The sequence below is a fragment of the Pipra filicauda genome, unplaced genomic scaffold (genome assembly GCF_003945595.2).
Source record: "Pipra filicauda isolate LSUMZ 115617 unplaced genomic scaffold, ASM394559v2 scaffold690_size370485_pilon, whole genome shotgun sequence".
NCBI classification, from domain to species: domain Eukaryota; kingdom Metazoa; phylum Chordata; class Aves; order Passeriformes; family Pipridae; genus Pipra; species Pipra filicauda.
This window is the reverse complement of record NW_024104854.1, coordinates 304,686-326,250: the sequence shown is the minus strand read 5'-3', so window position 1 is coordinate 326,250 and position 21,565 is coordinate 304,686. Positions and strand designations below refer to the sequence as shown.

The 21,565-nt window shown below is 51.4% G+C and overlaps 1 protein-coding gene across 1 annotated transcript in view; it reads right to left on the bottom strand.

The window, feature by feature from the left end:
- Positions 1–21,565, bottom strand: part of LOC113998613 (RUNX family transcription factor 1) — a 142,113-nt gene that overhangs the window by 31,467 nt on the left and 89,081 nt on the right. Inside the window, exons 3-4 of the mRNA XM_039388854.1 lie at positions 14,379–14,632; positions 9,079–9,235 (exon numbers count right to left, since the gene is read on the bottom strand). Of these exons, the coding sequence (XP_039244788.1) occupies positions 9,079–9,235; positions 14,379–14,632 (411 nt within the window). The remainder of the gene's footprint in view (positions 1–9,078; positions 9,236–14,378; positions 14,633–21,565) is intronic.

Here is a 21,565-nt window from a genome sequence, read left to right as displayed (position 1 = left end):
ATGTGACACTAAAGTTTGAACACAGATTTGGAGAGGGTGGAATTATTTTTTTCCCCAGAGATGACTCCAGTGGAAATCTCTGATGATTCTGTGAGTGGGTTGCACCAAAACTTGAATTTCTGCTTCCAAGCTGTGACCTACTACTTATTAAAGAATTTTGATTTTTTTTTCCCCTCGGTGCAAAATGATTTTCGTTTTAAATTCAGTGCTCAGAAATGACTTGGCCTCCACAAAGCTCTGTGAGTGGAATGAAGAAACCATCCTTCAGCAAAGTGCTGTGTCACTGCTGAAGAGTTCAGGGAAAGGGAAGAACAGCAGCAGGAACACCAGAGGGAAAGGAGAGTTCAGAATGAAACGACTTCAACGCAGAGCTCCCACCTCCTCACAGAAAATGCCTGGGGATCCTTAAGCCTAATGACAGTCTCGAGCCCAGCTATAATTTCAGACCATTCATAAGCTTTTCTTTTTGAGGTAGAAATTATCACCCAGACTTTATGGGGATGACAGAGACATGAGGAGGTTATGGCCCAGATTCACGAGGGGATTTAGCCGTCTGAAGTGGGATTAAGCCCAGCATTACACTCCTCACCCCTCCCAACCCTGCTGGTGCCCGGTGGACATCAGAAGAGGCTTCCCCTGCCAAACAGCCACAGGCCCAGCAGCTCAGTGTGGTCCCAGCCCACGGCCTGAGCCTTCTGTTCCCTCTCCTGGGGGTGGTTTGGTCTGGGAGCAGCTGCTCAGGGTTCCTTCACCCTCTCGTGGTGGTCCCTGCTCCTGCTTTGAGCATCAGGGCAGTCCCTGCTGGCCCCTCCCTGGAGGCCACTGTGGCTGAGGGGACAGAGCCCTTGACTTTGGTGGCCCCAGCAGCTGGAGATCCTTTGGGAGAACCTGCTCCGTGGCTGCTGGCTGCAGGGATTGGGATGAGGGGAGAATTTTGCCCCACTGTTTTCTCCAAGGACTGGAGAGAGAGTATCTGCAAGGCCACGGGGTGATAGGACAAGGGGGAACGGTTTCAGCTGCCAGGGGACAGGGATAGATGGGACATTAGGGGAAAAAATCCTTCCCTGTGAGGGTGGGGAGGCCCTGGCACAGGTTGCCCAGAGAAGCTGTGGCTGTCCCTGGATCCCTGGAAGTGTCCAAGGCCAGGTTGGTGGGATTGGAGCAACCTGGGCTGGTGGAAGGTGTCCCTGCCCATGGTAGGGGGTTGGAACAAGCTGTTCTTTAAGGTCCCTTTCTTCCCAAACCATTCTGTGATTCTACACCTGGGTGCAGGAGCTGGGAAGCTGGGCTCAAACATGCTCCTCTCCCTGTGGAATGATGAAGGTGGTGACCCCTCAGCATGGCTCTGGCAGAGGCTCCAGGCACCGGGAGCAGGGAAGGGGTGAGTTCACTGGGAGAGCAACGCCCTGCTCCGACTGTGAAAGGCAAGGAGCACTTTTATGATCTTCTACCTGCAGTGGCCTGGAGCAGGAGAGTGCCAGAGAACAACCAGACAGTTTAGTTCTCCAGTAGCTCTGAGAGCATGGGAGTGTGCCCTGGGACTGTTTACTGGGAGCTCATTTTCCTGGAGGAAGGACTCCTCCGTGCTGTCATTACACTAATGGAATGCGCATTGATTTCCGAGCTGGGGAGAGCTCCGGGGTCACCCGCTGGATCTCCACGGGAGATAACACTGCCATTACCAACCTGGAACCTGCCAACTTCCACCAGAGACAGCCTTCAAACCTGGGACAACCTCCGTGGCCTCAGACACGGACGTGGCTTTGTTGGAGTCGTGCTGTGTAAAGTCCGGCCTGTGGAAACTCCGTGGCCTTGCCAAAGTCTTTCCTTCAGTTCCTGCCTGAACTTCAGGGAGCTGATGTGCTCCAAGCACCGCCCCGCTCAAGAGCTCTTATGGCATCCAGCCTTCCAAGCAGCTGCTTCCCTCCTCCTCCTCCTCCTCCTCCTCCTCCTCCTCTCCTGGGCCTCCAGAACCTCCTCCCTCTCTCCCCGCTCGCTCCCTGCCCCACGCAGCAGGTAGCTCCTCATCCTCACAGGGAATGTTGGGAAAGGGCAAAAGGGATTTGGGATAGCTCCTTGCATCCTTTTTTGAGGTCAAAACCTGCTCTGGTGCTAAAGGCTCACAGAAGAATCCCAACTTGCAGCTCTCCGAGGCAAGGAATACCATCAACAGAGGAAGGAGGGAAGGGGACAAAGGGAATGATTTGGAGAGGCTGAGAAAAGTGCGTGGAAACAATCCTAAGGGAAAAAACAGTGGGAAAGCAGGACGGGAGCAAAAGGGGTGGAGGAGAATCACACAGCATTAAGGTAACAGAAAAAAAAAAGTCTGTTTTTTTACTGCAGGGTTTTTTTGCTGCAGGGTTTTTTTACTGCGGGGTTTTTTTACTGAAGGGTTTTTTTACTGAAGGGTTTTTAGAAGGGAACAGAGATAATTCAGACTGATGAGGGTTTCTGCACATGACCGTGCTGGAAAAGACTCTTGACAGCAATTGTAAGCCACTGATCTGCAGCATCCTCACTTCTGCTCAAGTTCTCTAGCCAGCCCTGGAGCCAGGGTCCTGATTTATCCCCCAGAATGATTTTCTTCTGATGACAGAATAGCAGCTGCTCTTGGAGCTGTAATACGGGTACACACACGTGTAGAGCTACACCCAAAAATAAACACGTTTTTACCAGAACTGGAGGAGTTCTGAAGGGTGGCACACGAAAACAAAAACGGCAAAATAAAAACAAATTAAAAAAAAAAAAGACAAACAAACAGAAACAAAGCTGCTGAAGGGCAAACAGATCCCTTGAAACTATGCAACTTCTGGGAAGCCCAACTCCTTTTATCACTGGGGGGGAAAAGAAAAAAAGAGGAGAAAACTCTCCTAGGACGGCGTCTGCCTCATCCCCGTCGCTTCAAAAATCGTACAGGCAGAGCTGTGCAGCACCAAAAAATAGATTTATTGTTATTGGACTGAGGGCAGTGGTTCAGCACTTGGCATGGCCCCTGTTTACAGCAGTAATGCTCCCGGAGACAGGAAGTTCTCCAAGTCGCTCTGCCATTATTTTTCTCCTGTTGACGCTTTTGGGAGCAGGAGGTTTTTTTTTTTAAGCCCAGACGAAAATTTTAAGTGACCCAGCAGAGAGTGTTTGGGAGCTGGCAGAGGCAGCCACGCTCGTGCTCAGCCTCAGGGACCCACATGATGTCTGGGGAGTCCAACCCCTGGTGGGGCAGCACCACACGTGTGTTTTCTTACACGACTGGACCTGGTTGTGCCCTGGACTCGGGCGGTGGGAAAGGCTTCTCCTCTCCTCTCCTCCTGCTGCTACATCCCAAAAGCCAGTCCTGAAGAAGCCATCACCTTGAGAGGGATGGGTTTGATGATCAAGCTAAAGCTGACCCAGGGTATTGAGCTTGAGACAGACATTGGGTCCTCCAGACCAGAATCTGCTCCCTGAATTCTTCCTTCATACCAGAATCTGCTCATTGAATTCTTCATCCATACCAGAATCTGCTCCCTGAATTCTTCCTCTGTACCAGAATCTGCTCATTAAATCCTTCCCCATTATCAGAACCTACTCACTGAATTCTTCCCCATTATCAGAACCTACTCATTGAATTCTTCCCCATTATCACAGTCTGCTCCCTCAATTCTTCCCCATTATCAGAATCTACTCACTGAATTCTTCCTCGTTATCAGAACCTGCTCATTGAATTCTTCCCCATTATCAGAATCTACTCACCGAATTCTTCCCCATTATCAGACTCTGTTCCCTCAATTCTTCCCCTGCACCAGAACCTGAACTCTCCCACGGCCACTCAGATTAAACAGAAATCTTGATTCAAATTAATGGTGTAACAAAGCAACCCTAAGTCACTTAAATATAAAATGATCAATTCTGGGCTCTGTGTTTTATGGAAAAAATCACCATTCAGAGCAGATTGGAAGGAGAAGAGTCCCTGTCATTAATATTGACCCTCTAACAATGTGGGTCAGTGGCACAGCCCCTTCCTTTCATAAAATTCCAGAATGGTTTGGATTGGAATGGACCTTAAAGATCATCCAGTCCCATCTCCTACCATGGGCAGGGACACCTTCCACCAGCCCAGGTTGCTCCAAGTCCCTTCCAACCTGGCCTTGGACACTTCCAGGGATCCAGGGGCAGCCACAGCTTTTCTGGGCAACCTGTGCCAGGACCTCCTCACCCTCACAGCCAGGAATTCCTTCCCAATATCCAAAGGAACCGCCCATCTCCCTGTGGCCAAACCGCCCTCCCGCTGTCTGTACCATCCTGCTGATGCCACATCCTTATCAACCCAACATAAAAACAAGTGGTTGTCTTGGAACTCCATCAACTGCCTCTTTTTCCTTGGGTTTCTCCCGTTTCCATCCCCGCCTGGCGAGCGCCGCTCGTCGTTACTCCGGGATCTGATACCACGGCCCCTGAAACATTCCAAAGGCTTGGACCAGAACCTGGACGCCTGCTTAATACTGATTTTATAGCATCCTCCCCTGTTTTGCACATACTTTTACGATTTTGAATGCGTTCAAGCAAAAAAAAAAAAAAAAAATAAAACCACCCCAAATTTCAACCAAATGCTCAAATAACGCGGCCACGAAGCGAAGCTGCACAGAAGGAACAAAATTCTGTCTTCAGAAGACCAATAAAAATAATTGGACTCGGAATCCAGGCCAGTAGTTTCTGGGGTTTATGTATTTTTGTGATTCCAGCTTAAACTGATTGTTTTTTGTTTTTTTTTTCCCCTGAAAATTATATCCAGAAGGAAGAGTCCTGATGGCAGAAACTTCTGACTGTGCTTGGTAACATCCCTCCCTCGTGTTCTCCTTCCAGCTACACCTTCTCTGGCTCTGTGGAGGCTGAAAACCACCACAAAACTGACTCATTGCTCCAGTCCTGAGAGATAGTAGGAAATATATAGGGAGCCTTAATTTCCAGCCCTTTCCAAGAGTCACTTTTGAAAAGACCTTGCTGAAAAACAAAGCTCCAGCTCTCAGCTCGAGATTGAGATCTCCTGCAGCAAGCCAAGGCACCTCTCCATTAGCTGCTATTATGATAACCTATTAATAATCGTTTTCATCTGGAAAACATGTTTATTTGTTGGGGTTTTTGGAATGTTACGGCCCCGCAAAGAATAGATAGTAACTGGGATTAGTGATTCCATGAGGAAAATATGTCGTGCTCACCAAGCCACGGAGCTTTCCCTCTCCAAAATAACTATTTATTTTTAATTTTACCCGGTGAACTTCTTTTTTTGCATCAGATGTGTTTCATCACAGCAACCTAAACCGGTTCATTGTACACTAAGAAAACAGGATACGTTGCAGCAGCAGCAGCAGCATTTTGAAGCTTGAGGTGTTTATGAATGGAGGGCGAAAAATAGAGATTAATTTTGGTTTAACCAGGTAATCAGGAAAGGGGGGGGGGGGGAGACTTAAATGGGGTCAAGCTTTAAAAACGACATTTTTCTTTCAGAAATCCCTTCCAAGCCAGACAGGCAGGTTTGCCCAGTAGCATTCTCAAAACAGGGTGAGGAATAGTCACTCTGGAGCCCAGCCAAGCCCAGTGTAAATCTGTTTTGTTCAGGAAAAGGAGCCAAATTGCCTTTATACAACATCTCCAGGTTTCGGGCGACCCGTGACAATCTCAGCTCCCATTCTGGGGGTCAGGAAAAATCAAGGGCTTGGGGTTTTTTTTAATTCTAAACAGCAACAATGGGCTGAGCAACACGGGGCAACCACACGAAACGATGCTGAAACTCGGTTTGGGAGCTTTGAAGTTTTGGTTGGTGCCAAATATCGGTCGGGAGAAATAAATCCCCCTGCTCTGGGGGACTTGCTGTGACCCTCCCTCATCCAGGAGGAAAATGTGGATGATGCCTTAATGGCTGACACGGGCTGCCTGGCTGGATTTCATTGAAGGCCCACAGGAGGAAATTTAAACTAGTTATTAAGGGTGTCAAGAATGAGAATTTCCTGCTCAGAAGGGAGGGAGCGGTGGTTTGCTGTTGGGGTTTTAATGGGGCTGGGGGGTGATATGAGTGAAGAGGGAACCATCACCACTCCAAGCCATTCCTTGTTCTCCACCAGGTGATTTTAAATTTAATTCTAAACAGCAATATGGGCTGAGCAACACGGGGAAACCACACAAAATGATGCTGAAACTCGGTTTGGGAGCTTTGAAGTTTTGGTTGGTGCCAAATATCGGTTGGGAGAAATAAATCCCCCTGCTCTGGGGGACTTGCTGTGACCCTCCCTCATCCAGGAGGAAAATGTGGATGACACAGGCTGCCTTGCTAGATTTCATTGAAGGCCCACAGGAGGAAATTTAAACTAGTTATTAAGAGTGTCAAGAATGAGAATTTCCTGCTCAGAAGGGAGGGAACTGTTGGCTCCGATGGGATTTTAATGGGGCTGGGGGGTGATATCGGTGAAGAGGGAACCGTCACCACTCCAAGCCATTCCTTGTTCTCCACCAGGTGATTTTAAATCACCTGCTGGACACGAGGAGCCTCCACTCTGCCCATAACCAACGTGAACTCTCAGCCACTGCCCACACAACGCTCCTGGCATGGCATTATCACTGGTGGCAGCTGAACTTGTCCGAGCTCAAATATTACACGGCAAACAAAGTTTGGGTTAATTTTCCTCCAGCCAGGTATCAAAGGAAGCAATGCCCTTTGAAGCAGCCACCTTCTGCTTTAGGCTTTATACAAATTCAACAGAACAGCACCTCAGAAATCCCGTACTGAGTGCAAACAATCCCCACCTTTGGAAAACAATCCCCTGTTCAGGAGTAAACAAAAGCATACATTAGTCACTGCTCCAGAGATGGGCGGCCAGTGCAGGTGATGAGATTTAACCTCCAAGCCTGACTAATAGCACGCAGCATTCCCAACTCACTCCACTGCTTAAAGGCTCCTGAGCCCCTGGATATCACACCACGGGCAAGGTTTATGTCTTGGGGGCGAGTGACCAGCTACTGGCAACCACTCCTAGCAGGGTAAGGGGCTCCACGGTGCTCCCTGACAGGCTTTGCTGCATGAATAGGGACTGTTTTCTCTCAGCTGCTGGATTTTGACCTTGAGGCTCACACAGTTCACTGTTATGATTTCTAGCTTCATTACCATGGCCAGGAACTGAACTACAGGTTTGTTTTTATTAGCTTCTCCGCCACTCTGCCAGCTATTCATTTGAATCTTCTAAACAGTCATCTCTGAATCATAATGCAAATTCCATTTACTGAAAAGGTGGTACCTTTAATATAACAAATGAACACGTTTAATGACTGATACTTTCAGACATTACAGCATCCCTCGTGTTTTCAGTAAATGGATATAATTTTCTCTGCATTACCCTATTATTATTCTTTGCTAGCATTATGAAGCTACGTTCTCAGCTGCGGGTGTTTTCCACCGAGTGCATTTGAAGACGGCCCAAACAACACAATTTGAAAGACATCTGCCTCTGTATCCTCAGCTAAAAATGCTGCAGGAGAGACAGAGGAGCTGGGTTGGTGTTTTATTCCTATAAAGTATTTACTGCTTGCCCGATGTTTCGGCAGGGCCACACTCTGCCACCGTTGCGACCGTATTTACATTGGAAGGGGATCTCCAGCTGCATTTCACTTCAAAGGGAAATAAGGGCTGTGGTGTATAATCAGCATCACTTCCTCGCTCTGAAGAAGCCTGACCCATCTCCCATGGGGAGCAAAACACTTGGGGAGTGAGCGAGCAGAAGTGGGTCACCCTTGTAACTCTCCCGAAGGGCCACGCGGGCAACCGCACAGCGGGCGCCGGGTCGGATGCTCACACGGGGAGAGAGGGAAGGGAAAACGGTCAGGAGGGATCAGCAACCCCTGAGGAGCATTCCATCTGGTTCTGAGAGACACAGGTTGCTCTGAAAGGAAACCTGCTGAAGTGCAGTAGCTGCTCTCACTTGGAACTGTGAGCGTTACGGCACCGAATCATCCTGGAATAACACCGCGGTGTTTGGAACGCCACGAAAACCTGCCAGTTTTACTTACAGACATAAGTAAACATCACATGAAGTCACACGGGAGATGTGACAGTTTTTCATCCTTGACCTTAAGAGAGAGAAGCTGATCTTTCTTCTGAGCTCTCTCTGAGCAACAACAACTCGCTGGCTTCTCTTCCGCGGGTCTGACCGAACCTCCCCAAACTCCCCTTAAGGGAAGCACTTAAAATAAACTAATGGGACGGTAAACATGGTGGCTTGGAATTTATGGGGTTTAAGATGATGGCTTGGAGCCAAAGGGTGAAGCTGCAAAGGGTCTTTATGTTGGTTTTTTTTGGGTCAAGCTCCATGCACCTGCCCGCCCACGGGCAGCGTGAGCCGCACGCGTCGAGTTCTGTTTGCAGCTTCCACATGACATTTTTAAGTAGTCCCAGCCTAAGTCAACTCCAAATCCTGTTTGTTATTGATGCTCCAAAGGCCTTTTTACTTACATACCAGTAATTATTGGTTATGGCAGAGATAGAGCAAGTCAGGTATCAAACCCCTCTGTTCTGGCTGCTCTCTCCCATCCACTTTGCAGCAGGCATTAACTAACAGGACTGGTGCATCCTGAGGGGAAAACAGGCCAGAAAACATGCCCTGTGCCTTCAGCAGGTCAGGATGAACCCGCAGAATTTTCAGATCTACGCAGGAAATATTTGCACTGTGCAGGGAATATTGAGAGAGACTCGCTCTGCTGCAGAAACTAGAAGGGGAACCCCATCGCGAGTCCCTACAGAAGACGAAAATTCTCATTTTAAACTCAAAACACGCCACTTGAGCTTAACCACAGGTAACACCACGCTGCTGTAAACCAGCAGGGGCGGCTCCTGGAATCAAAATGTCACTTTCTGCGAGGTTTTGATTTTTTTTTGTTGTTGTTTTTTGTCCCCCCAACCGAGATTTCGCCGTTCGAAAAACCCGAAGCGACGCCGGGGGACGGGCGACGGCGAAACGAGGGAAAACCACCCTTCGGAAGCGGCCCCCGCGAGCCCACCCCGGGGAATTTGCCGTGCCCAGGTGAGCAGGGGGGGTGCAGCGGAGAGCAAAGAGGTACCTCTCCCGCTCCTGCCCACGAAGCGGAGGTCGTTGAACCGCGCCACCTGGTTCTTCATGGCGGCCGTGGCGTTCCGCAGCTCCGCCGAGTAGTTCTCGTCGTTCCCGGCCATCACCGTCACCAGCGTCCCGTCAGGGACGTCCCCCAAGGCCACCACCTGTGAAATCAAGGAGCAAGACCCCCTCAGCTGGGAGAAAAAATGAGGAAAAAGGAGCAACAGCAAAAATCTAGGTGGAGAAGTCTAAGAAGTCTTAAGAAGTCTAAGTCTAAGAAGCTCTTTTGGGAAGACGGGAGTCGTTTCCGTTCCTACTTTGCTGCAGTGGGAATCCTCCCCTTCCCCAAAACCTTGTCCACTTTGTTGTTGTTTAATCAAGCCAAATGGGTTTTTTTTTCAATTTTGATTGTAGAATTTTAACTCTGAGCAGACAAGTTACGTGTAGGCTCACTGCTGAGCGGTGTCAGTAGTGCTGGTGGTTGACCTGTTACTGCACTAAAATGCTTCCCAGCTCTTTTCCACTGTTCTTCCCCACATTCCCTGAATTCCCTGAAGGACCTAAGAGAGTGATTTCTTTTTAATATATCATTGCATCTATGATATTACCACAACAAATATTATTCAAGGCACATCTTTTTTTACTCCTCGTCGTGGGTTTCCCACCGTTCCAAACCCTGTTTTTCTTAACAACTGGACTGGAGAGTTTTGCACTGATGGGCCTCTGAAATACCCAGCGAGATGTGTACTCTGAGATGAAAAATAGGTGAAATCAGCTTTCCAAAACATACATCTGTAGTTTTCAGTACATAAATCCCATGAACAGGACCTGCTGCTGGTCTCATTTACAGCAGTAGCTCTTAACAGAGCTGTCCCAGAATAAATTCAGAGTAAATCCATAGAAAATCAGGCCTCAATCAAATGTTTCATCTCAAATTAGTGAACAACTTCTTTTTTTCCCCTTTAAAAGTGAATAATTGACTTCAGGCCTCACCTGATGGATGGAAATCGTGATCTGAACTAAGGAAATCTGCCCTGGCTCAGCCAAAGGCTTTACCTGGCCCCAAATGCTTGTGTTGGAACTCCTTGGTGCCAGCATCAATAAAACATTTAGGAACACAAGATTCACTGAATTTTTGGTGCAACGACCTGAGAGACCAAAAGATTTCTGATCTTAAATGTTCTGACCTGTATCTACACTGTTCACACTGATCAAACAATCAAAAATTTGATTTTTACTGCAATTTCTTGAGCAGGATGGAACCCTCTGAACAGTTTTACCCTGCTGCAATCAAATGGATGCTCCATTCACTCTGGTAAAAATAAGAGCTTGGGTTTGGTCCCCTATATCTTGTTTTTACACCCCATTGCTGTTCCCTCAATTAAGTCTGCATGACTCTTACCACAGATAATTAAAAAAAAAAAAGATTTAAAAAAATCCAGCTAGTTTTTAATTCCTCTTTTGCACATTCTAAGAGGAAGCAGCCCTTCATCGTGCCCTCTGAGCTGCAGCTTGATATTTTTCCTTCCTCTTAGAATTTTCTAGCTCACATCCAGGCCGTTAGAATCGGCTGAAGCTTGTCACGGCCTGGTTTTATTTCTCTCGGTTTCTAATCACGTTTGTCCTTTCCAAAAGGGGATCAGCAGCTCCTTTGCTCCATCAATCCCTGATTTTTTACTCCCCAGCCACAGCCACCTCCCAGGATTTGGGAGAAGCCTCCAGTCTCAGGTATTTCCCAGCCTTTCCTTCCACGGGAGGCCGAGTTTTTCACTTCTGCGCTCTCCCTTTTGTCCCCAGTAACCCTTATTTTCACTTCCACATGCAAACTTCAAATCACTGGGTCAAAATTCCCTCTTTACGTCTCTATTTCAACTTCCTCTTCCCCGTTCCTCCCCGGCCCAGCCTGTTGTTTTTTTTTGTTCTCCTCTGGGTTCCAGAACGTGTTCCTGGGGCCTGTGCTCTGCTCAGCGTTGGGCTTTCCAAATTTCCCTGATTTGGGCCTAAATTAGTCCCTGCTCAAAATGCTTGAGCTCACACTCTTCTCCTTGCACAGGCTCACAATCAACTTCCAACCCAAGGCACCCACTTCTTAAAAAAACCACCGTGAAACCTTAATGCAAGCACTTGTATTCCAGGCACAAGAAAGGCCAAAAAGGGGAAAAATCAGGGCATTGCCCTGCGATGCAAATGTTTGCACATTCATTTAAGGAAATATATTCCGGGATTTTGAGAGTCCACAAAAGATTTTTGTGAATCTGGGGGTAGTTGGCCCTTCCAGAGCAAATATTTTAAAGCACCGTTTCCAAATCTCACCTCCATGAAAAAAAATCCCAAACAAGTACAAAGCTGCCACAGCCCAGAAAAGAAACTGGAGTTAAAAGTCCCAGACAATAGGAACAGAAATACAAACATTTACATTAGAAAACAGACTAAACAGATAAGCTGAGACTTGCTGACTGGAGTTATCAAGGACTTTGTTGCACTCTATACCTCTAAAAAATATGTGTTGCCAGAGAAGCGAGAAGAGTATCAGCACTGCGGGTCTGTCGGGTATCTAAATTACCTACTTCTCCCGCATCAGTCAAACCAAACTGGCCTTTTAAATTAAGATTTAGATTCTTTCTTAACAGCAGTTGGACAGTGAATTTCTATAGCAACTTGTTAGCTGTTATATAATAGTTTTTAAGTTTCTCAGAATCATTCTTTTTTTTAGGAAAAAAAAAGCGCTTTTTAAAATAAAAAAAATTTTAATTTTGGTTTGTAACAACCTCCCGATCAAACACCACAAATGAATTTTTCTAGGGAAACACGAAGAGAAAACTCTCCGTCTCTCTCTTTTTGTTCATGCAATGGCTGTTAACAAACACCTGATAAAACTCAGCGCTTTTTTTGTCAGATGCGAAGCAACCACCTGACCCGAATTTTCTAATTCCTGGTCCAAATCATCTGAAAAAAACCCCAAACAAACCAACACCCCACGACTTTTAAAAACGCCTTTGCGAATATTCAGTATTTAGCGTGAACCCAACAAGCTTGTTTTACACGTGGCAAATTATTCCAGGACTCATTTCTGGGCAATCCACGGAGAGAGAATTTTGGGGGGAGGTGAAGACGAGGAGCAGGTGCCTCCCAGCCCACCATTCCAGGGGCTCAAAAGGAAACCTTTTCCCGTTATTTTTTTTTTTTTTTTTTGGGGGGGGATGTTTTGATTTATTATTTTTCTCTTGTATTGAGTTATCCCACTGTTACAAACTCCTGGAGAAGTTGCCGGTGAACGCGGCGGGGGGGAGCAGCGTTGGGCATCTCTCGAAACCCCCTGGCTTTGCTTCCCGCAATTTCCACAGAACCGGGACAGTCCCTGCCTCCAAAAGCCCCCATTCCAGAGGAGAATCCCAAAATCGCTGCCGGCTCGGCCGGGCAGGAGCGGGAAGAGCCACATCTCCTGTGCCTTCTCCATCCCGGTCCCCGCCGGGAGATGCCCAGGGATGGGACAATGACACGAGTGGCCCCGCGGGGACCCGCCACCGTGGCCTTTGGCCACAGGGATCCCCCAGGAAAAAAAGGAACACCGGGAACTCCTCTTATCTCCCTTCCCGGCGGGGCGGAGCGGCTTTTCACTGCCTTCCAGGAGCTGAACTTCCCGAGCAATTAGCAGGAGCCGCCGAGTGCGTGGGTAACAGTGTAATAATTAATCTAAATGTGGGAATTTAGGAAGTGACCCTGCCGATTAGTTCCTCCCATTTTCCCCAGACTCCTATCTGCGTAAAACAAGAAGACCAGACATAATAAAACTTTGCCCCGAAGCCGCCTCGCCAGCGGGATTTCCCGAGGCTCCGGGAGCTGAGCTGATTCCCTTCTCCCTCGTCTCTCCTCTCCCCAAAAAGCCGTCGGAAAAGACTCGAGTCTGGTGGCCTTCAAACACCAAGTTGTACCGAGGCTGTCGGGGTTTGGGAGTGACCGCAAAAGAAAGCGCGAACCCGACAAATCCCCATCCTAAATCTAACCCCGGGGCTCCTCGGCAGCTGCGTGTCTGTGCGGCTCCCGCCTCGGATAAAAGGATAACGAGAATAATTACCTTTTCCTTTCCTTGCTCGGAAGCGTATCTGCAGCAGGAGCAAGAAAAGCAGCGCGTTCAAGAAGTCAGCGACAGACCCGAGTTAAAAAAAGAGCGTGACCGAGGGGAGGATAATTTTACTCCGAGGGGAGGATAATTTTACTCGAACCCCGGTAACGGGAAGGCTGGAAAGCCCGACAAGCACCCGGGAGGCACCGCTCGGCAGGGTCCCGGCGGCCCGTGACAGGAGGGAGCCGGGATACCCTCTCCCCTTCCCTCCTCCCCATCTTTTCTCCTCGGATTTAGCGAGGAACTCTGGAAACTGGAGAACCCCGAGCGGCCGCAGGGTCTGCCCAAGGTTAGGCCTCGATTTTTTACTATTATTAAAAACAGCCAATTAAAAAAAAAAAAAAAAAAAAAAAAAAAAAAGGAAATACGCGTTTTGGACTGTTGGTGGGTTGGTTTGATGGTTTTTTTTCCCCCCTGGCAGGGGAAACGCGGCGCCTCCCGAGCGGGGCCCGCGGAGGAGGGCGGGTGTCCCCCGTGGGTGGCAAAGGGACCCGCCACCGCCGTGGGCGACTTCTGGGCGAGCCCGGGGCTCCTTCAGCTCCGGGGGCTCCTTCAGCTCCCAGCCGCCTGCATCCGTCTGCAGCGGGCTGCGGCATCTGGTCCCCAGGGCAGCCAAACTCCTCAGCTCTGGCTTTTTTTCTTTTTTTTTTTTTTTTTTTTTTTTTTTTTTTTTTTTTTTTTTTTCCCTCTCCCTTGAGCAGAGCCGGAGTTATGAATGGGGAGAGCAGGGAGGCAGCGGCTGGAGAGAGCCTTCCCAGCCCATCGCATTCCTCAGCTGCCAGCGCTCGCTCCTGCCCGCAGCCCGGGCGGGAGAGGGAGGATGGAGAGAGGGATGGAAGGGCGGATGGATGGGTGGAAGGATGGGAGGATGGGAGGAAAGGTAGGAGGAAAGGTGGGAGGAAAGGTGGGAGGAAAGGTGGGAGGAAAGGTGGAAGGAAAGCTGGAAGGAAAGCTGGAAGGAAAGCTGGAAGGAAAGGTGGAAGTCAGGGTGAAAGGAAGGATGGGAGGAAGGGTGGAAGGAGGCGCAGCCGGACCACCGGAGCGAGCCGTCCCTGCCCGGGCGCGGCTCGGAGCGCCCCGTGCCCCCCATCCTCGGGGCGCACACGCTGCCCCCCATCCCTCCATCCCTCCCCTCGCCACCCCTACCCCCCGACGCGCCGTTTTGGGGGCTCGGGCGGACGTACCTTGAAGGCGATGGGCAGCGTCTTGTTGCAGCGCCAGTGGGTGGGCAGCACGGAGCAGAGGAAGTTGGGGCTGTCGGTGCGCACCAGCTCCCCGGGGTGGTCGGCCAGGACCTCCACCATGCTGCGGTCGGCGCCGCGCAGCTTCCCCGGCAAAGCCCCGCCGTGCTCGGCGCCGGGCAGCGCCAGCGGCTCGCTCATCTTCCCCGGGCTCAGCGTGGTGGAGGGCGGCGTGAAGCGGCGGCTGGTGCTGGTATCTACGGGGATACGCATCACAACAAGCCTTTTGAGTGAGGGACCTCCACGGAGTTCTTACAGAACAGCGAGGCGAGCGGAACTCTTCGGCGAGCCGCTCTCTGGGGACCAACATAAACGGAGACGGGCCGAGGACCCGCGGGAAACTCGTTTCTACGCCAGTCCCCGAAGTTAATTTTTTTTTTTTTTTTTTTTTTTTTTTTGCTGAGATATAGAGGGAGCGCGCCCAGACTTAACTCTTGGCTTCCTGGAGCGGCGGAACAAACACGTTAATCCGATAAACCCAAGGGGCGTCCGTGCGGGGCTTTACCGCGCATCGAGTCCGCGGCCGTGCCACGAAAAGTTCTCGGGGAGAAAGCTCATTCCAAACTCCCCAAGGGGAAAAAAAGAAAAAAAAAAAAGTAAAAAGAAGGGAGGCGACCAAGTAACAAGAAACACGCGCAAAGCCTGGGCTTCCCTGTCAGCCGCCTGCCGGTTTCTTCCAGGTGATTTCTCTACAGTCCCAAGAGAAAATAAACCACACCGGCGCCTTCCGCGGGCAAAAAATGGCTCTTTTCGAGAGGGAAATTCGGGGTTGTCTTCAGAGAAGGCGGTACGAGAGCGAGACTTTGTGATCAAAGGTCAGCTGGCTACAACTGTGTATATATATTCACGTCCACACACACATATACCGGACTTCATAAAATATTTACAGTATAATCTGTAGAGAATTTAAACACAACAGGAATCCATTAATGTTCTCTGCGAGTTTTTTCTTTTTTTTTTTTTTTTTTTTAAGCAGCCTTGAAAATGAGCTTCAGTAGTTTGGTTGGCGTTTCTCTAAGAGTAGTCGTGTCATGACCTCTCGATTATTCTTGCGCAAAGAAAAAAAAAAAGGCAAAAAAAAAAAAAGAAAAGCGAAAAAAGAAAAGCTCAGGGCATTGCATTCAAGCTTCGAATCTCTATCTTTGGTGTAACGCCTTTCATCGGCTTAAAGAAAGGTCGCAGCCGATCGCAAGCTCTGAGGCTGAAAGGTCCACAGCCGAAAACTTGGGTTTGGGGATGTTGGTTAAATTGTGGGTTCTCTCTGTGGTTTTGTGTGTGCAACAGCGCTCTCTCTCTCCCACTCACGTCCTCCTCAGCAGTCAAACCAAGTCTGCAACAACTTCGGCACTCATTGCCAATTCTCTCTCTCTCTTTTTTTTTTTTTTTGTGTATCTGAGCCAAAGTCTTCCTCTAAAATATCGGAAACACACCGCACACAACATAAACATACTTCAAACAATTAAAAAAAAAAAAACGCAAAAATAGTTGAAGACAACCCGCAGCAGGTGGAAGCCTGCTCTCGGAAACATGGCTTTTCTCTCGTCCAGCGGGATGGACACGGCCAACCTGCTCCAAAAAGCCCACCCACACACACACACGGACACACGGAGACACGGAAAAGCAAAAGCCGCCAGCCACAGCTAAAAAAAAAAAAAAAAAAAGAAAAAAAAAACACCCAGCAAAATCACTGCTGTTGAAGGAGTGAAAGCTTTCCTTCCGCAAAGGGAGGCGGCGGAGGAGCCCGACGAGCAGAAGGCAGGCGGGAAGCACCGGCGAAGAGCAACCCGAGAGTTGCCGGGGGGAAGAAGATCAACCCAAAAGTTGCCGGGGGAAGACGATCAGCCCAGAAAGTTGCCGGGGGGAAGAAGATCAGCCCACAGGTTGCCGGCCGGGGTTCGACAGGAGTGCTCGGAGAAAGCGCATTCCCGCGGCGGGGAGAGATCGCGGGGTCTTCACGCGTGGGGAGCGCGGGGTCCCGTGTCCCGTATCCCGTGTGCCGTATCCCGTGTGCCGTATCCCGTGTGCCGCGTCCCGCCCGGCGCCCGCCGCGGCCGGGATGGATGGAGGCGGCCGGGAGCGAGTCGGTGCGGGCGGGAGGAGTGCGGGGAATGTCATTCCCCCGCCTGCTTTGCATACGGGGGAGGGCACCGGCCAATCACGCCCGCACGGGGCGCGGCCGCGGGACGGGGGCTCCGGGAACCGGCGCGGGGTGTGCGGGACACCGGCATCGCCACCCCGGGGGCACGGCCACCGCCACCCCGGGACACCGGCATCGCCACCCCGGGGAACCGCGGACACGCGCGGGGGGCTCCGCGCCCACCCCGGCGGGGGTGAGGGATGCTCAGGCGCTACCCCCGGCTCTGCCCGCGGGCCCCGCTTGCCCGTCGCTCACCCACCGCCCCCCTCCACCCGCAAGGTGCCCGCAGAGCCGCAGCCGCGTGTCCGCCGCCGGCCGCGCTTCTCGCCGCGCAGCCCCCGGGGCGTTGCCTGCCCGCGGATGGGGGGGGATCCCCGGGACAGCCACCGCCGCCTCCCGGCCCCTCGGACACGCACCCGGCGTGCCGGGGACCGGACTCCCAGCCGGGGGACATCCCTCCCACCCCTCCTCCGCCACGGCCGGGAATAGCCGGGAATAGCCGGGAACAGCCGCACGGGCATCATCGCTGCCCCGCCGGCCGGTCTGGGCCCCGCGGAGCCGGTGGCGAGGATGCCGCGGGGAGGCGTGGCTGTGCTTTCGGACCGGCTCGGGGTTGGGGGTTTTTGGGTTTGGTGGCTTGCTTTCTTTTTTCTTTTCTTTTTTTTTTTTTTTTTTTTGGTGCTGGTCGCTAATGTCGCGTAATCCAGACTGGGAGCGGGGCGGTCACCGGGGCTGGGAACGGGAGGATAACCCAGACTGGGAACGGGCGATCACCCGGTCTAGGATCGTGGCAATCACCCGGGCTGGGAACGGGGGGGACAACCCAGACTGGGATCGTGGCGATCACCCGGGCTGGGAACGGGGGGGATAACCCAGACTGGGATCGTGGCGATCACCCGGGCTGGGAACGGGGGGGGATAACCCAGACTGGGATCGTGGCGATCACCCGGGCTGGGAACGGGGGGGATAACCCAGACTGGGATCGTGGCGATCCCGACCCTCTCCCGCCGCCTCGGCGGAGCCGCCGCCCGTCCCCGCCGCGCTCCTGGCGCGGGTTTGGGGTTCCCTCCGTCAAGTCTCCCAACACTCTCCTCCTGCCGCATCTCCCCGCCCCTCCCCACGGCCACCCGCGGGTCGCCTCCCCCTCCGCCGTCCCCGCCAGCTCAGCAGCAGCCGCGGCGGCGGCCGGGCGGGCTTTGAAGGGCAGCGGCAGCAGCTGCGGGCGGGTGGGAGGGTGGGTGGGTGGGAGTGGCGGCGGGGGGACCCCCCCGGGACCGCCCCTGTCGGGAGGAGCCGCGCCCGGAGCGGGGTCGGGGCCGGGACCCCGCGGGGGCCGCGCTCGGTGCAGTTCCCGGCGCGGCCGCTGGAGGGGGCGCGCGGAGCGCCAGCGTCCCGCAGGAGGGGGACGGGGGGGGACAGGGGGGAGACCCCCGGGACACCCCCGGGACACCTCCAGGACACCCTTGAGAGACCCCTGGACACCCCTGGGACACCCTTGGGAGACCCCCGGGACACCCTGGTGAGACCCCCTGGACACCCCTGGGACACCCTTGTGAGACCCCCGGGACACCCCCGGGACACCCGTGAGACCCCCAGGACACCCGTGAGACCCCCAGAAGACCCATGAGACCCCCGGGACACCCTTGTGAGACCCTCGGGACACCCATGAGCCTCCCAGGACACCTTTATGAGACCCCCGGGACACCCTTGTGAGACCCTCGGGACACCTTTATGAGATCCCCGGGACACCCTTGTGAGACCCCCGGGACACCTTTATGAGACCCCCGGGACACCCTTGTGAGACCCCCGGGACACCCGTGAGACCCCCGGGAGACTTCCAGGAGACCCCCGGCACACCCCCGGGAAGGGGGAGTGCCACCCCCTCGGGAGCTGCGCCCGCCACGGGCCATCCCCGCCAGAACGCGACAGAGACTGCGACCCCCGCATCCCCCGGGAGACCCCCCCGGGACACCCCCCACCCCCCCCGGGGCGATGACAGGACACGGGGGGATCCTCGGTTTTCCCCCTTTGGAAACGCTCCGGAGCTGGGGAAGCGACTGTCGGTGGGAGCGGCGGGGGATGGAGCGGCCAGCGGGGCACTGCCATCGCTACATCCCGGTTAAACGCAAAGAAACTGGGGAAAAAACACCCGAAACAACTAAACCGAGAGTGCTCCGGGGGAGACAAATCCGCTGCCGGGACAGGGGTGCGCCGGGTGCCCCCGAATCACGAGCGCCAGGCGTGGGGTCCCCCGCATCCCTCCCTCCCCTCTACCCCCCTCCGCACCGCGGCTTTGCAGCTTCATCTTCCCCTCCTTCCCCTCCTCTCCCTCCTTCTTTTCCTTTGCCAAAGGGACGCGGGGACGGTTTTCGGGTTCCGAGTTTGGGGCTGAAGCCCTTTGACGCCAAGTTCGTGTGTGGTTTTCTTATTTTTCTTTCCTTTTTCTTTTTTTCTTTTAATTTTTTTTGTTTTAATTCCGTGTTTTTCACGGCTACCTCTTTCTTGTCTGAAATTATCCCGAATTTAAATTACGTTTCTGTTTTAAGGGAAACACACACACAAACACACACACACACACATATATATATATATATATGGGCAAATGGCTGTTATAAACCACAGCTTTAAAGCCATCTGAGGTGTCTCAGTGCCTGATAACTTTTTACGGGCATGGCAGAGTAAGAAGAGTTATTTTACTGATGCACTAAAATTTTCCCATTTTACTCCTAAAATGTGAAAATACGCAGCGTTTGCTCGGTTGGTTTTTTTCGGTCGAGAGGCGGGGAGGATTCTGTATTTAAATTAATGAATATGCTAAGCTGAATTTCAGTCCCTGTTTTGCATCCCACCTTCATCTGAGCTCCTCGTTGTAAATACAAAACAAACGCGAAGGACGCGCGTGGAGAGACGCAGAAAGGGGCAAAAGCACGCGATTTAAAAGAGAATAGGGTTTTCTGTGGAAAATATAGTTTTCCACGGAAAATATAGTTTTCTACAACTTTCCCAGCGTTATCAACGCCGAGATGAAGGGCGCTAATGGAGATAAACGCGGCAATTTTCTCTTTAGCTACACAGAAGTTTTTGCAAGGGAGGTTGAGGAGTTAAATAAGAGAGAAAGTACCGTGGTGAGGGTATTTCGATGCAGATCGAGCTATTTATTTTACGCGCCCGTCAGCACTAACTGCATCTGGGTTATTGGGTTGGTTTTGGGGTTTTTTGGGGGTTTCTTTGGGTTTTTTTTAGGTTTTTTTTTTTGGTTTCTTTGGGTTTTTTTTAGGTTTTTTTTTTGTTCGTTTCTTTAGCCAATTCAATTCATCCTCTTCCTTATAATTTTATTTTTGCCACTCTCACAGGTGACAAATTTACTGTCCCCTCGCGCAGGTACTCTGGAAAAATAGGAATTAAGGAGTAAAGCAGCTCGCGGGAATATCAGTAACGACGCAGAGCTGATGTCCCTTCTCACACGAGAAGACTTTTTAGCATCCCTAAAGCTCCGACTTGCGCTCCGACCGAGTCTTTTTGAATCCTTTCGAAGCAGGAATCGCGACGGGCGTTAAAACTCCACCGGTTCTCTTCCAGCGCCGCTTAAATTTGCGTTTTGACAGCAGTTCACCCCAGCCCAGAACAAACCGCAAGCGAATCTCTATTTACCTCCCTCGGACGGGATTCCCGGGCCACAAAACACCGAGTTGTTTTTTTTTTTTACGGGACGCGGTCGAGCAAAAGCCTCGCAGAGAAGGAGCGACAATTTCGGGTTGGATTTTAAACACCTGAACCGCAAAGAGCCCCGACGTTCCCCCTGCACGGGGAGAGATTCCCCGGCCAAGAAAGCAGCCCTGGACTTGTTATTTATTTTTTTTGGAAGGGTCTGGGGTTGTGAGGGACAACAAACAGTTTGTTCGAGGGGGGGGGAAATGCAGAGCTTGACAGAGAACACGGAGAAATCCAGAGAACTGGCTACAGCCAATGCTTAAAAACGTGCCCAGCCTCTGGAATACCACGGGAATCTCGTCAGGGAATGCAATTCCTTGAGCATTTAAATGTTTGGAGCATCAATGGGGTTATTCAGTGGGTCTCTCCTGCCTCTTGCACCTGAATTCATTTTATATACGTATTAAAACCCTCCAAAAAAATAATCCCCGATCCCACAGATGTCATTCCCAGGCGTTGGTTCATCACTAGCAGGAGCAAGGCACACTAAAAACGCCCCTATAAACTTATTTTTGCCCCTCTGAATTACCCCTGCGAATATTTATTGCGAATATTTATTGCCATGATTCCACTGCCTGACCCGAATAAAACCATAATAAATTATTTTGGGGCTGCTGGAATAATGAAACACTGCACAGAGAAAAGCAGCAGCGGGGAAAGAAAAAGACCATTTTCTCCTTATTTCCTGCAGTGATCTCTCCCACACAGTAAAATACGCATTTTTTTGGTTTGTTTTTACCCTCGTGCACCAAAATGCCACCGAGGGTGGGATGTGAGGTGGTCGGGGCTGCACAGGTGAACAGCATCTGAATTCCCTCACTTCCAGGGAGAAGGAAGTTCCCAAACCCCTCCAGGGCTCTGCTTGGCTTTGATCTCTGGGAACCGATGGAAGGTTGTTTGCTCCGGGGGCAGGGAATTGGCTGCAGCTCGTTTTATGCAAAGCAGAGGGTGGGGAGGAGAGGGGAAATCATAATTCTTTAACCTGGGCATCGAATTACCTGAAAAAGTTCCTAAAGACTCTCTATCCCCTTTATCCCCTTCATCCCTCTCCATCCCCAGGTGATAATGGGGGTAAAACCCCATCTTGTTCCTCCTGGGCAGCAGCTGAGGGGTTTTTTCTTTCCAGATAGGACAATCCATGTTTTTATCACTCCTAGTATTTTAGAAGGTAGACGTGGCTCCCGTTGGGGGATGTGGGGACTGATTTGCCTGAATATCAGAGCCCTGGGTGGCACAGACACGGAGCTGCAGGTGAAGGAGATCCCTTCCCCCATTTCACCTC